The following is a 13,856-nucleotide window of genomic DNA, read 5'->3' as shown; positions in this document are numbered from 1 at the left end:
CCTGTGATAAAAATTTCATAAGGAAAAATGCCTTTTAAAAGATTCAGAGTTTTTGTGGGAACATGTGCAAAACCCAAGATATATTTTTATATGAAACACACACTTAAATATCTATGAGATATTAAAATTTATCTGCCAACTTTGCCTGAGGAGTGCAAATCTATTTGCAATCCGAGCATTAATACAGTACCTTCAGTTTTTCGCTCTCCTTCTTTATCCAATATTTCTTCCAAAACACTGCGCTGCTTTTGAATACGTTTCAGGAGTGCTTCTACTTCTGGATCATCCTCACACGTTGCTTTTTGAGCCTTTTCCTCTGACACAGTCCTATGTAACTGATTTTCTGGAACACCATTTACAATGTCTTCTTTGGTGCCTGAGATAATTTCTTTACCTGTCTGTGATTTTGGCATCTCATTTATCAGATGCGGCTCTGTCGCCTGCACTGGATATATACCATCTATTTTATCAGAATCCAAAAGCTGACCTTTCTTTAGAGCATTTTTTTCTGGTGTGTCTTCATTGCCTGTAACATCTTTTGGTTTGCTTTCAATTATACTTACATCTTGTTTTTCATACATTTTTCCTTTATCTTTCTCTGAACCAACATCAGAAATTAAAGTTTCCTGCTGAGAGTTAGGAACTTCAACTGCACCTTCTGTTTCCCACAGTTTTCCTTTCTTAGTTTCGTTTGGAATATCCTTTACATCACCCTGAAACACGCTGCCAATTTCAATTCTGTGTACTTCCAAGGTTTCTTCACTGATAGCCCCTGGTGACAAACTAGCTCTGCTGGTAGCCTCATCTTCAGAAAGCGACACAATGGACACACCTCTACTGACATCTATCTTCAATCGTTTTACGTGCTGCTCTTCACTCTCAGGTTCTTCAACTGTTGCTATTCCTCCCCTGTGACTAATATCGTGAATATCAGGTGTGTTTGGCGAGCTGTCTTCTATTTCCTCAAATGTAACACCTGACATTGGTCCTCCCCTTTTTAACTCTGTAGGATGGATCTTTTCTTTAGAAAATTCATATCTTTCAGAAGATTTCTCTTCCAACAGTTTCCCCTTGTCTGCATTTTTTGGTTGATCATTTACAAATGGTGACTGAGGTCCTTGTATTTCTTCATGTGTAACGCTATGCTTCTTAAGGAAAACACCTCTCTCACTTTCAGGGCCGTCTGATTCTTCGCAGACAACTCTGGTGGATTTTGTTTCAGAAATAGAGTGTACTGCAAATGGACCTGTAAGAAAAATATGATTCATTTAAAAATATACCATGTAATTAATAGATGAACTCAAGCAAGTTATTACAAAATTAAGAGAGGCATAGATTTAAAAAAAAATTGCTTTGCCTATTTCGTCTTTCTCGTGCAATTATTATTATTTTAAGGGTAAACATTCTGTTAAACACTTATAAGAACCAAAACACATTTGTGTAGAAGTTCCTTATGATGACATTTTGGGACTAATACTGGTCATGATATACAGGGTGATTATAATTAATCTTTCAAAACGTTGGAGAAATACCACCGCTGGTAAGAATGATGTCAAATTGCAATGGAATATCATCAGAGAAGGGGGAAAACTTATGCCACAAGAAAAAAAAGTAATGTGAAAATTGATCAATAGATGGTGCTGTATGTGTCAGAATATGTAAATGAAAACAACTGTCCTGCACAACCCATTGAAGTTGGTATAAACATGCTGGATACATGGCTTTGCCCCCTTTCATGTCTGCGATGTTCACCATGACAGTCTCAAAGCAGGCTCACGCTCTGCTTGTATAAAGCTGTAGTACAAGGATGATGACTGTGCCCACACTGCTGTGCAGAAGTTCCAGATACTGAAGGGTTTGAAAAAAGGTGTTGGTCTGATGACTGCCATTGGTCTGGAGAAAATGATTCAGAAATTCGAAAAGACCGGTTCTTTTGGTGTGCAACATGGTAGAGGGAGAAAACAAATTAATTCGACATCAGTGGAAACAGTGGCCACAGCAATGCAGGAGGAGACAAGTGGTGGTGTGCAAATGTGTAATACACGGGGAATTGCCTGAACATTTGACATACCCATGAGCATGGTGCATAAAATTCTACGAAACATCCTTCTTTGCTATCCATTCAAAACTACCCATGTGCACGAATTGATTCCTGTTGACCTGCCAGCAAGAGAGGTCTTTGCTTTAGAATTTCTTGCTTGCATGAAGGTGGACAATGATTGGCTGTGGAAGATTTTGTGGACAGATGAAGGCCACTTCCATTTAACAGGATATGTCAACAAATAGAATTATCGAATACGGGCAACAGAAAATCCACACGCAAATCAACCAGTACCACTTCATCCTGAAAAGGTCACTGTGTGGTGCAGGTTTATGACATCATTTATCATAGGGCCATATCTTTTCGAAGAGACAGGTGCTTCTGGTCCTCTTACCTGTACCATGACTGGTAAGCGCTGTGAGTGTCTTTTGCACTACCATGTCATTCCAGCTCTCCAACAGCGTGGGTGTATGGATAGGATCATTTTTATGCAAGATGGTGCACCTCCACACATTGCAAATCCAGTTAAGCAGCTGCTAAAGTAACATTTCGGAAATGCTAGAACTATCAGCCGCCATTTCCCTACAGCCTGGCTGTCCCGATCACCTGATCTTAATCCAACTAACTTCTGGCTGTGGGGCTATCTGAAAGATGTTGCGTTCAGTGTTCCAATTGCAAACATAGCTGCACTGAAGGCACACAATGTGCAACACATTTTGAACATGACCCCAGAAACACTTCGTACAGTTGTGGAAACTGCTGTTTCTCGATTTCAACTTGTTGCAGAGAATGGTGGACAACATATTGAACACGTTTTGGGACAGTCACACAGAAACTAGTAATCCGATTAGATTTTTATTGATGCTTTTTTGCGATTTTTGTCCTCAGGATAATTAAAAACTGATGTGATTGATGCTTTTTATGCGGTTTTTGGCTTCAGGACAATTAAAAACCAATTTTTCCCATCTGATATGACATGACCTTGTTGTGATTGATGGGCTTACGTAACTAACACCCAAACACAGTGAGTACTACACTTTGTTTAATGTCAAACGTACATCTTAGGCATTGTTGTATAATTCATTTGTTGTCGACCACTATTAAATTATGATGCTTACAGCACCATCTATCGTTATATTTTGTAACTATTTATTTTTCTTCTGTCATACATTTTCCCCCTTCCCCGATAATATTCCATTGCAATTTGACATCATTCTGACCAGTGGTGTTATTTCAACAATGGTTTGGAAGTTTAACTTTAATTATAAACACCCCGTACATTGATGACCTGCCAACATAGTCAGTCACAAAAAAATCTTTATGCTGATTACAACAACACTGAAGTCACTAAAAAACAAGATAACAAGCAAATTAAGAAAGTTTACAATTTCTCTATATGTGATACAGCTAAATTCAACATAAAGAAAACAAATGCAATCAATTTCAGTTTGAAGAGGGAAAGTGACACTTTTACATTTAACGTAGCTGTGTAATGAACATAAAATCTCTAGGAATGAAAATTTATTCTCAGCTGAAGTAGTGTGAACAAACAAAGATACTTTGAACAGAATGACATCAGCATGTTATGTCCTTAGAGACATCTCAGCTTGCAATAGCCAATTCTTTTTAGTTTCATACTATTTACGCATACATTTATTTCTTAGCTATAACTTTTCATCTGGGATGAATGCACGAAATATGTCACAGTTTTTGAGCTACAAAAATGGGCTGTAAGAATTATAACCCAAAATGGTAGTTGAGCTCCTAGTAAAGTCTGCTGAAAATATTGAAGATTTACCAGTCAAGAACATAAAAATACCCTCAAGAAGTGCAGCATGAACAGCTTTATCCATGACCATGGAATTAGATCTAAAATGAATGAAGGAGTGAATGTAAAGCTCGTAACAGCACTTCCTACCAAGGAATAAAACTGTACAATCAACTGCCTAAAATGTTAAACAGATTTCTAAAACAAAATTATTTTAAAAAGCTTGTTAATCAACACATTTTATATGGCATTCGTCCATCGTCAAAGGATGATGGTGTAGCATAGTTGGTTCAAGCTCTGCGACATCTGCTATGGCTGAAAAGCCCCACTCAAGAGTGGCAGTCTCTACTGCAGGTTGGGCACTTGAAATGTGAAGGACTTCCACCAGAGACCATTCTCTCCTTCTGTCTTGCCCTCTTCCTGATGTCTTCTTGCATGTGTTCATTCTCTGCAGGCTCAACCCCATTGCGCACAGCTTGTCACCACTTGACACGGTCACCAGCTGTATTTTCCCACTGACTTGGATCGATGCTGGCCTTTATTAGATCCCTGTTGCAGACATCCCTGAAGCGAAGGTGAGGTCTTCCTACTGACCTCACACCCTCCTGAAGTTCTCCATATAGCACTTTTCTTCTGGATTTGCTCAGGATCCATGCATCTGACCATGTCCCAGCCACCTTATTGGTGGCTCAGGAGTGCATGAATGCTGGTTGTGCTTGCGAGCCGTAATACTTTGCTGTTGAATACTCCTTCCAAGAGATCTGAAAGATCCTCTGGAGACAATGGAGATGGAAGCTGTTCAATTGGGATTCGTGTTTATCAAGAGCTGTTCACATTTCACAGCTATACAAAAGGGTGCTGAGAACATAAGCGTTATATACTTGCTATTTAGTTTTTAATGTGAGTAGTCAATTTTTTTATACTCTGTTTTTCTATCTACCCATGACAGCTGATGTTTTTGAAATTCTGTTGGTATTCTCAGTGTTCACGGAAAAGTTGCTACATATTGTAGATCCCAAGTAGGTAAAGTCAACTACCTGGAGAGGATTGCCATCAATGCTGATGGATAGAAGGTTGGTGGTTCCCTGCACCATGATCTTTTGGAGGCTGATGGTAAGACCAAATTTTCCACTTCATATAGTAACTGAGTTTGCAAACAGAGCTGCATTATATGCATATAACAACTCATGAATAACAACCGTATTGGTTTTGGTCTTGGTCTTGAAACGGGCAATGTTGAAGAGATTTGCATCAGGCTTCATAGGTAAATACACTCCCTCCTCACAGTCTTCAAAAGCAAATCTCAGCAGAAGGGAAAAGAAAAATGCCAAACAGACTAGGAGCTAACACACACCCCTGCTTTACACCACTATTTACAGGGAATGATTCCGATGTTTTGTCACTGAAACAGTTTGTTGCTTGCATTTTCTCACGGAAAGAGACAGTTATTCATAGCAGAACACATTTTATACAGCTGAGAATTACTAACACAGTGTAGCTCCACCATGTTTTGAGATATTTAACAGAACATGCCCCATATTTTTGATCTATCACTCACAAATATACAATAGTATTTATATGACTGGTGCCATGTTGATCACTTGTGTGCATCTTAATAAGCAGGGTACCATAAACGCCAACAAGCAGATTGTGTCCATTAAGGGACCTTTTTATTGTAACATGACCAACAACTGAGCAGACTCCATGTCATATGCTATATGGTGTTTGTGCTTCTATGAATTTGGCAAACTTAAGATCAGGGAGCAGATTTGAATCAGTAGCAATTTGTCACAAGCTCCTCTCACATGACCTTATCAGTTCACTGATCTTTATGTCCCCAGAGGTCACCATGTGTAAGTGGAACTTACTTTCACTCTGCAACACAGTACAGTTAAACATGTATAAAGTAATCTAGAAGTAGATCAGCACTATAGTCTTACTGAAATTACTTTATATCTAAAAACAAAGATGATGTGACTTAACAAACAAAAGTGCTGGCAGGTTGATAGACACACAAACAAACACAAACATACACACAAAATTCAAGCTTTCGCAACCAACAGTTGCTTCATCAGGAAAGAGGGAAGGAGACTGAAAGACGAAAGGATGTGGGTTTTAAGGGAGAGGGTAAGGAGTCATTCCAATCCTGGGAGTGGAAAGACTTACCTTAGGGGGAAAAAAGGACAGGTATACACTCGCACACACACCCATATCCAACCGCACATACACAGACACAACAGTTGGATATGGGTGTGTGTGCGAGTGTATACCTGTCCTTTTTTTCCCCCAAGGTAAGTCTTTCCGCTCCCGTGATTGGAATGACTCCTTACCCTCTCCCTCAAAACCCACATCCTTTTGTCTTTCCCTCTCCTTCCCTCTTTCCTGATGAAGCAACCGTTGGTTGCGAAAGCTTGAATTTTGGGTGTATGTTTGTGTTTGTTTGTGTGTCTATCGACCTGCCAGCGCTTTTGTTTGTTAAGTCACATCATCTTTGTTTTTAGATATATTTTTCCCATGTGGAATGTTTCCCTCTATTATATCCATATCATTAATTTGAAATTACTTTATAGTTGACACTTCACACATTGGGGCTGCCTTCCTCCAATCAGAGCACTCAACATCACACCCAAACTGCTTGCCACTGGCAAACTTCCTTATCAAATGCTCATTTCACTTTCATTGTATGGCTAGTGCTGTATAAGAAATGCGTGGATATCAGCAATGAAAGCCTGGCAAGGAAATTGTGAGAACTTGTGTGCAATGTGTGGGAATTCTTTGAGAGGGAGGCAGAAAATGGGAAACCTCTCGCAATGATTTTCAAAGCAGTCGCGTGAACCGCAGATGTGGCTAAGGTTAGTGAACCACCATACTTCATATTGGTAAAGAAAAATACGAGAAGCAAAATACGAACTGAATCCTCTTGTCTTCATACACTGGGCAAGAACAGAAACATTCAAAAATGTGAAACAAATCTGACCTCTTTTGCACAAGAAACAATTCCTTGTCACAGATACAATTAGTATCGCAACAGAGATCAGTCTACATTAGATAAGCTTTGTATGACATTGCACAAAGCCAAACTTTTTGAAGGAAGCAAATCACTGTTGTGAGTGGTTCTGAAGTACAAAAATAATTCAGGCAACGAAATGTTGATGAAACCAGAAGACACAGTCAATGGTCATGCAGTTTTTCATGTGAAATTAAAGACCTTAATTTCGAGAAGGTTGTTTGGTCCAATGAAATCTGGAAGAATACAGGTTACCCTGTTACAAAAAACTAGAGTGATGACAAAGGAGAAGGAAAGGTGGCAGAATTATTCTTTTTGGATGCTGATGCTGGTACCTACCATAGCTTTACTGCTGACTGTCCACTGATTTTCAGATGAAAGAAAGCGACAGAGTACCATTAGAATATAAATCACAAAAATTTTTTAATTAGTTTGAAAATACATTGTTACCAAGTTTAGAAAATTCAACAGTAATCACTCTTCACAATGCTCCATGCCATTCAGTTTTAGAGAATAAGACTCTAGCCCTGTCCTCTTGAAAGAAAGACATTATTTAGGTGTTGCAACACAAAGATAATATGGATGACACACTGAAAAACGCAGACTTATTAGAAATCACTCCATAAGCAACAATTTCCAACGTATGTTGTTGATTAAGTAGTTCATAAATACAGACATAAAGTTGTAAGACCTTATCACTGCCACTTTAACACAATTGCAGTTACTTGGGAGCAAGTGGAGTAATATGTTGCTCGCAAACATAAAAAGTGTACTGGGAATAACACTGAGAAACTGACTAATCAGGGCCTTGGAAATGTCACTGAAATGGACTGGAGGGCTGTTGTAATAATTACAAAGTGAGTAATTGATGAAGCGTGGAATAACGAAGGTCTTCTTGGAACTTATTGCTGCTTCCAGCTGTTCATTCATTCAAAAAGTTCCAGTGACTCTGAAATGAGTGATATTTACCCTCTTCTGGACACTGCAGCTGCCTGCAGCTAGCAGTCAGAGGAGGTATGTACACAAAGAAAACTTCCTTATTTTTAAGCAGTATACTTTACTTCAATGTGCTGTGCATGTGTCGCTTATAACCTGTAACCTGTACCGTATCAGCTCCTGAAGGCAGTGTGAGAATAGTTTCATGTCACCAACGTGAAATTACAGTTTGCTATTAGACCTTTTTTCTCAGACAATTGGCACATCTTGAGATTGTGATTAAGTTAGCAGTTCCATCATTAGTCATTTCAAATAAGCTGTCAAGAAATCATCTCATGTTCCTGTCATATCTCACAGTGGCTGCTGTCAAAATTGCTCTGCAGTACACATAAGTAAAGAGGACCCTCACACATTCAATAATATTATTAATCTGGCAGTATATTCACTGCCTATGGGCATGTGTCGATGTACTGTCAGTGCTAGAAATGTCGACAAGCAGCACTATTGGTCCCAAAAATATTCTTCATACTGTCAATATGTACTGTGTGAAGTTGAGCATTGATGGTTTGACAATATTCACAACTTAGAAGCTGGCAGAGCTTTGTAAACCAGCCACACAATATTAGTGTGCACTGTTTATGCTTTCGGTTCTTCTTTGAGCAAAAAATCTCCCAGATTGAATTTTTCAAGTAGTTCTTCAGCACAAAACAGTTTTAATTTAACAATGCAGTAGCAGTTCTATTTATCACTTTATGGTGGTCAATGAAGGATTTACTATGGCATGGCTTTCTTTATTAATTTGGAAGCATGGAAGCCTCATCATACATATATACAATGACTGCAAAATATATGTCAGCCTCACCCCACTATCATAAAATGTTGAAAAAGTTAATTACCTGAGTAGATATAATTACTTCACAGAATCAAAAACATTTTTGCTAACTGTGTATGCTGAATTTAGAGCGCTAAACTTCCAGCCTGTTGCCAGATTTCTCAGTTACATCTAATCTGTCATCAACTGTGGCTGCCTCTCCCATTAGTGAATTTTGCTTCTCAATTTTATGTTGTGTCAACTTTAATAATTTGTCATAAGACGTAAGACTGCTCAGAAAATAGTTTATGACATCTTTCATTTTGTGGTTATGATTCTTGTCAGCAAATAAACATATGACAAGTTGTTTCTTTTTTTAGTCGCTCTCGGACTTATTTCTTCTTTTCCATTGTTTTCCATTCTTTATGAGCTATAGCTACAATAACTGTGGCACATGCTTTCTTCAAGGCATTTGACATCTTCACTTTGTAAAACTGTGTTGCCAACTGACAATATTTTTGATGGTGTGAAGGTAATTTCAACATACTGAAGGTATGGCAAACTAGTATGGTCAATAAAAATTAAATACGTGAAGGCCACTTAACAGCACTTGTGAAGCGACCGGCTGTGTGTCACCTATACTCAAGCAGCAGCCAATGTGGCAAAACTGTAGTGATAGACAACAACTACTAAGTAATTTTAATCAGCCTGTATTCATGACTTATTGTTAGTATGCTTTACAGATGTTACTAGTAATAGCTACTTTTCCCTGTCAATGAATAACTTGACTTTTTCCACATTGCTGAAGGCTCTCCTTTATGATGGGATTTACAGTGAATGAAAAGTGTGTGAATGAAACAATCAATCTGCTCTAAAGTCACATTGTTCTCCTTTGGGCAAGATGAGACATGACACAGAGTGTATAAAAGAGCTTCTTGTTGCAGCCTAGTACTTCAAATGAAGGTGATAAGCAGGAGTCTTCTCAAAACAGTGGTTAAAATTCACACAAATTTTATGTAACAAGTTCTGTACTTGGTGTGTGTAAATCCAATGTACAGCTAAATGAAAGTATACGTGGAAATTGTAAATAGGATTCTTGCTTCATTTTTTTTTTGTTTTTTTATAAATTTATATACTTTGGAGTTCTATAAAATTTACCTTTAATGATTTTAAAAAGAGTGCTTATAATGTGGAGATGAAAAACTTAAAATCAATGGTAATCAAATTTGAAGTTTTAAACCTTAGCATCTAAAAATTTTATTCATTTTCTTATGCTCTTTGGCATCATTCACATTTTACTGTAATTGTTCAATTATATATTCCTGGTAAAATTTCAAAAGAACACTTCAGTTATTTAACATAATGGAGTATTGCAACTGAATTAAATTTTCCCCATATTTACTTGTCTCCAAAAACAATATGGTGATTAAAATTTTGTGCGTCCATTAAAGGTCTTCGATTACTTAGCTATAATACGCAGATACAGCTAAGGTGATTTACACATATAATTATATTGAATATAATTGGCAGATGTGAAAAGTGCAATTGTTGTGACCATCATTAATGTAGATAGGGTACCATGAAATGTGGAACCAGCACTGATTTTTACTGACAACAAATACAAAAGAAGAACATATCACAAAGGTAGGCAAATTCACATAGAATGTTTGCTACAAATGTGTGAAAGTTATGTCACTAAGAGGGCTACCTCTTGCAATGGCACATATTAGTACTAATGTGCATCAGAGCTTGTGCAGTCAGGTGACTGTGGAAGGTAGGTCTTGTATTCATGTAAAAATCCTCATTAAAAATGAACAGGCATATTCTGTACAGTGATGACAGAGAATGCCCTGGACATTTGTGTGTTTTTCAGGACAACAGTATAAAACTGGATGTCAATGTGATTTTTTCAATGTTCCTGATTCATTATTATGTATTTTGACTCTTGCTATTATAATAATTTTTGTTATGAAATGCTAAGCTAGATGTGTTGGGAAACTGAAATACATACAATTCCTAGCCACCAGGTTGTGAAGAAAGTCACTGCTATTCAATTTACACCACTCAGTTGTTACACCACTCAGTTGCTGTTTTTATTTATTATTTTATACTATGTATTTATGCAACTTTACTGACCTCACAGTCTATGTGGTGGAAAATATAAAACTTGGAACTTACATTGCAAATATTCTACTAAATTATTGAAGGTGTAGCTAATAAAATGTTCTTTTAATTTGTTCTGAATGTTTTGGGGTTTCCTATTTCTGGCCCGATGTCTACCAGCAACCTATTTAAGACTTCTGCTGCAGAATATAAAACTTCATTTTGAACTCTAGATAGGAATGCATAGTCTAAATGAAAATTATTTTTACTCCTAGTATTACAGTAGTGAATTCCACAATTTGTCCTAAATTCGCTCTAATTATTATGTACATCTATGGAGTATATGTATTGACATGTAAGTGTAAGAATCCCAAGATCCATGGAGACACTTCTGTATGATGTTCATTTATCAGTTTTCATAATAATCTTTACGGCAAGCTACTCTATAATAAATACAGTAGTGTCTTTGACTTCAGCTGCACTGCTCCCAAATGGCAGTATTAAATGAAAAAACATAAAGTAAGCTAGAAATCCTGTCTGCAAGTTAACACAGTGAGAGAAATTTCCATGTTTGTTTAGTTAACGAAGTGCTGGTGTCACCTCAGTTTGTCAATCATATGCATACCTAGAAATGTTAACATAGTGTTCAATTTGGTGAGTGGCCACTGATCTGTAGTTGTGGTACCCGTAAGTCATTCTTATTTGTTTGGAACTGCACAATACAAGTCTCCATAATATCAAGGGTTGAGCAGTTCACTGTGAACCAGTTGTGATACTGTTGTGAATCACATCACCATTTCTGAACAGTCCTCTAATGTCTCTGGTAGATCATTTATGTAGGCCATGCACTGAACCTTGTACAAACACATATTTAATGTTTCCCTTCTTTAAATTCAGTTTTATTCCTGTGATACCATTTGTCGATGTGACCCCTTCCTTTCTGCTGTTAATATATGACTACACCATGCAAAGGGAATGTCTATAATGCCACAAAACTTTAACTCCGGTAGTGTAGGTTTATGATCTACACATTCAAAGGCCATGCAAAGATCACAAAAAATGCCAACAAGGAAATGTTTCTTGTTTAGTTCTAACAGGATGAAGTGTCCTATCCAGTCGTGATACATGTGTAGTGGAGGGATGAAACACTGACTCCTGGTGCAGCCGCTCCATACTGTCTGGTGCCTATGTCACTCTCAAATAGATGTGTTAATCTAAATGTGTTAAATCTGTGATGATGGAGTGTGAACTCATGAGGAAATTGAGGCCAGCTTGTCAAGCTCATCATTTACCTCCATTGCTACCAGCTCTTTTATCACAGAGTCCCTAAACACAATGACATACCCCTTTGTTTGTTCAAAACAGAACATGTGTTCTTTGTTGATGCTATGTTCTGCCAGCCCAGACTTGCACTTATGATGCACTCCATGCATTGCTGTTTAATGACTTTATGTATTTGTTGTCACACTTGTTACTAGGTATTAGTAATCCTAGTGAGTTTTTGACAGAGATCAGCATGTCTTAATCTTGTGTTTTGGATGGTCTGCAGTTTTTAAATAATAGGCAATAAATATGTGTCAGCATTTTTAATATTCATTTCAAGCATTTACTACCAGACAGTTAGTGAAAATTTGTTTTCTGCAACTAACTCTAGTCATGTTGTTGTTCTTAATATCATAATTCTTGAATTTCCCAAACTTCATTTTAAAATCTGTGTTGCACAAGGTCCCTTGTTAAACAAAGGTGTAAAATGTTCCCTTTCACCTTAACCTGACATCTAGCGTCATTTTTTGACTTGCATTGGAAGATCTTATGTAAGGAAATATACATGATAAAAGAATCATTGGGTTTAATTCTTCGCATCTCCTAGTAACAATTCTATATCAGAACACCTTGAAACTGCTGTTCTCAATGATACACTACAACATTTCACATTCTACTTCATTACAGTATTTTAACTTCCCTTTTTTAACATAATGTAAAGTGGGAGCAATAGTCATACCTTCCAAGCCATTATCTGAAATTGTTGTTACTTCATGATGTGTTGTAGATGCTACAGATATTGTTACAGTATCCCCGTCGCCACGAGAATATGTAATGCTCTGTCTCTCTAACATCACCGATTTTCCACTGTCATCTGGAACACTGTCCCCTGCACCTGTACAGAGTAAAATTATTGTACCAAACTACTAATTATTTCTTAGTAGACAACAAACAGTAAAAGGAAGTTAATTACTCTACATTTGATGGATCATTTACACAATTTCTACCAAAACAATGTGGATTGAGTCAGTTTATTAGCTATGTAGGCCCCTATAAGTGATTTGTTAGTCTTTCTAGAGCAACAAATTGGCCATTTACAGATTACAAAATATTAAATTTACTACCCATCAGTTTTTCTGAATCATGCAGGTAGGCCTCTCCTTGCAAAATATCCTATGTTCCTGTAACAACTCTGGCATCAACCATCATTAGTCCTTGTGTTTTACCTACCTATCTCCTTTCCTGCTCCCATTCCAGCACTACACAGCCTTCTTTTCCATGAATGCACCCACCAGCATTTTCACCCTTCTTTACTCCCCCCCCCCCGGAAAAAAAATAAAAAGAAAACTCCCTTCTGCACCTGGTGGCCATACCCTGTTCCTGTATGCTCCCACAAACAGCACTACATGTTCCCGTGTCTCTATCCTGCTATCCCTCCCCCTCACCCTCTCCGTCACAGCCTCCTCCTTAACCCCATCACCAGGCACATCAGATTGTTTCTCCCATGAGGCTCTGTTGCAGTCCACAGTCCAGCTTCTGTGGGCTAAGACAGTGGTCTATTGTGTGTAAGTTGTGCTCTTGTAAATGTGTGTTTCCTGATCAGAAGAAATCCTTTTGGCCAGAAGCTTAAGAGTATATCAGTCTTTTAGTTATGACAGTCTGTAACTCAACATCTTCTCTATATGATGAGCAGCAGCTTATCCTTTTCATAACATAAGAAATTTGTCTACATAATAGCGGTTTCAAAAAACTAAAATATTTTTAAAAAATTTAAAAAATTATACACTGGATTTAAAATTTACTGTGTACATTATTAAATATTTTTGTCACTCCATATTTCTGAGACAGTGATGGGTACTGAAGGCAATTTTTTTTCACCTAATATTGTAGTTGTGGACATAACAATGGTTAGATAGCATGGAAACAA

The 13,856-nt window shown here is 37.5% G+C and overlaps 1 protein-coding gene across 4 annotated transcripts in view; it reads right to left on the bottom strand.

Moving 5' to 3' along the window:
* LOC126236930 (obscurin) overlaps nucleotides 1-13,856 on the bottom strand; it is a 681,004-nt gene that overhangs the window by 321,274 nt on the left and 345,874 nt on the right. For 2 of the 4 annotated variants that reach the window (XM_049946608.1, XM_049946609.1), the window contains 2 exons: nucleotides 12,669-12,824; nucleotides 191-1,246 (listed from right to left, as the gene is read on the bottom strand). The exons of the other annotated variants lie outside the window; for them this stretch is intronic. In XM_049946608.1, coding sequence (XP_049802565.1) covers nucleotides 191-1,246; nucleotides 12,669-12,824 — 1,212 coding nt within the window. The remainder of the gene's footprint in view (nucleotides 1-190; nucleotides 1,247-12,668; nucleotides 12,825-13,856) is intronic. 4 annotated transcript variants of the gene reach the window in all.

Source organism: Schistocerca nitens, chromosome 2 (assembly GCF_023898315.1).
Source record: "Schistocerca nitens isolate TAMUIC-IGC-003100 chromosome 2, iqSchNite1.1, whole genome shotgun sequence".
NCBI classification, from domain to species: Eukaryota; Metazoa; Arthropoda; class Insecta; order Orthoptera; family Acrididae; genus Schistocerca; species Schistocerca nitens.
Note: the sequence above shows the minus strand (reverse complement) of the source record. Positions and strands in the feature narration are given on the sequence as shown.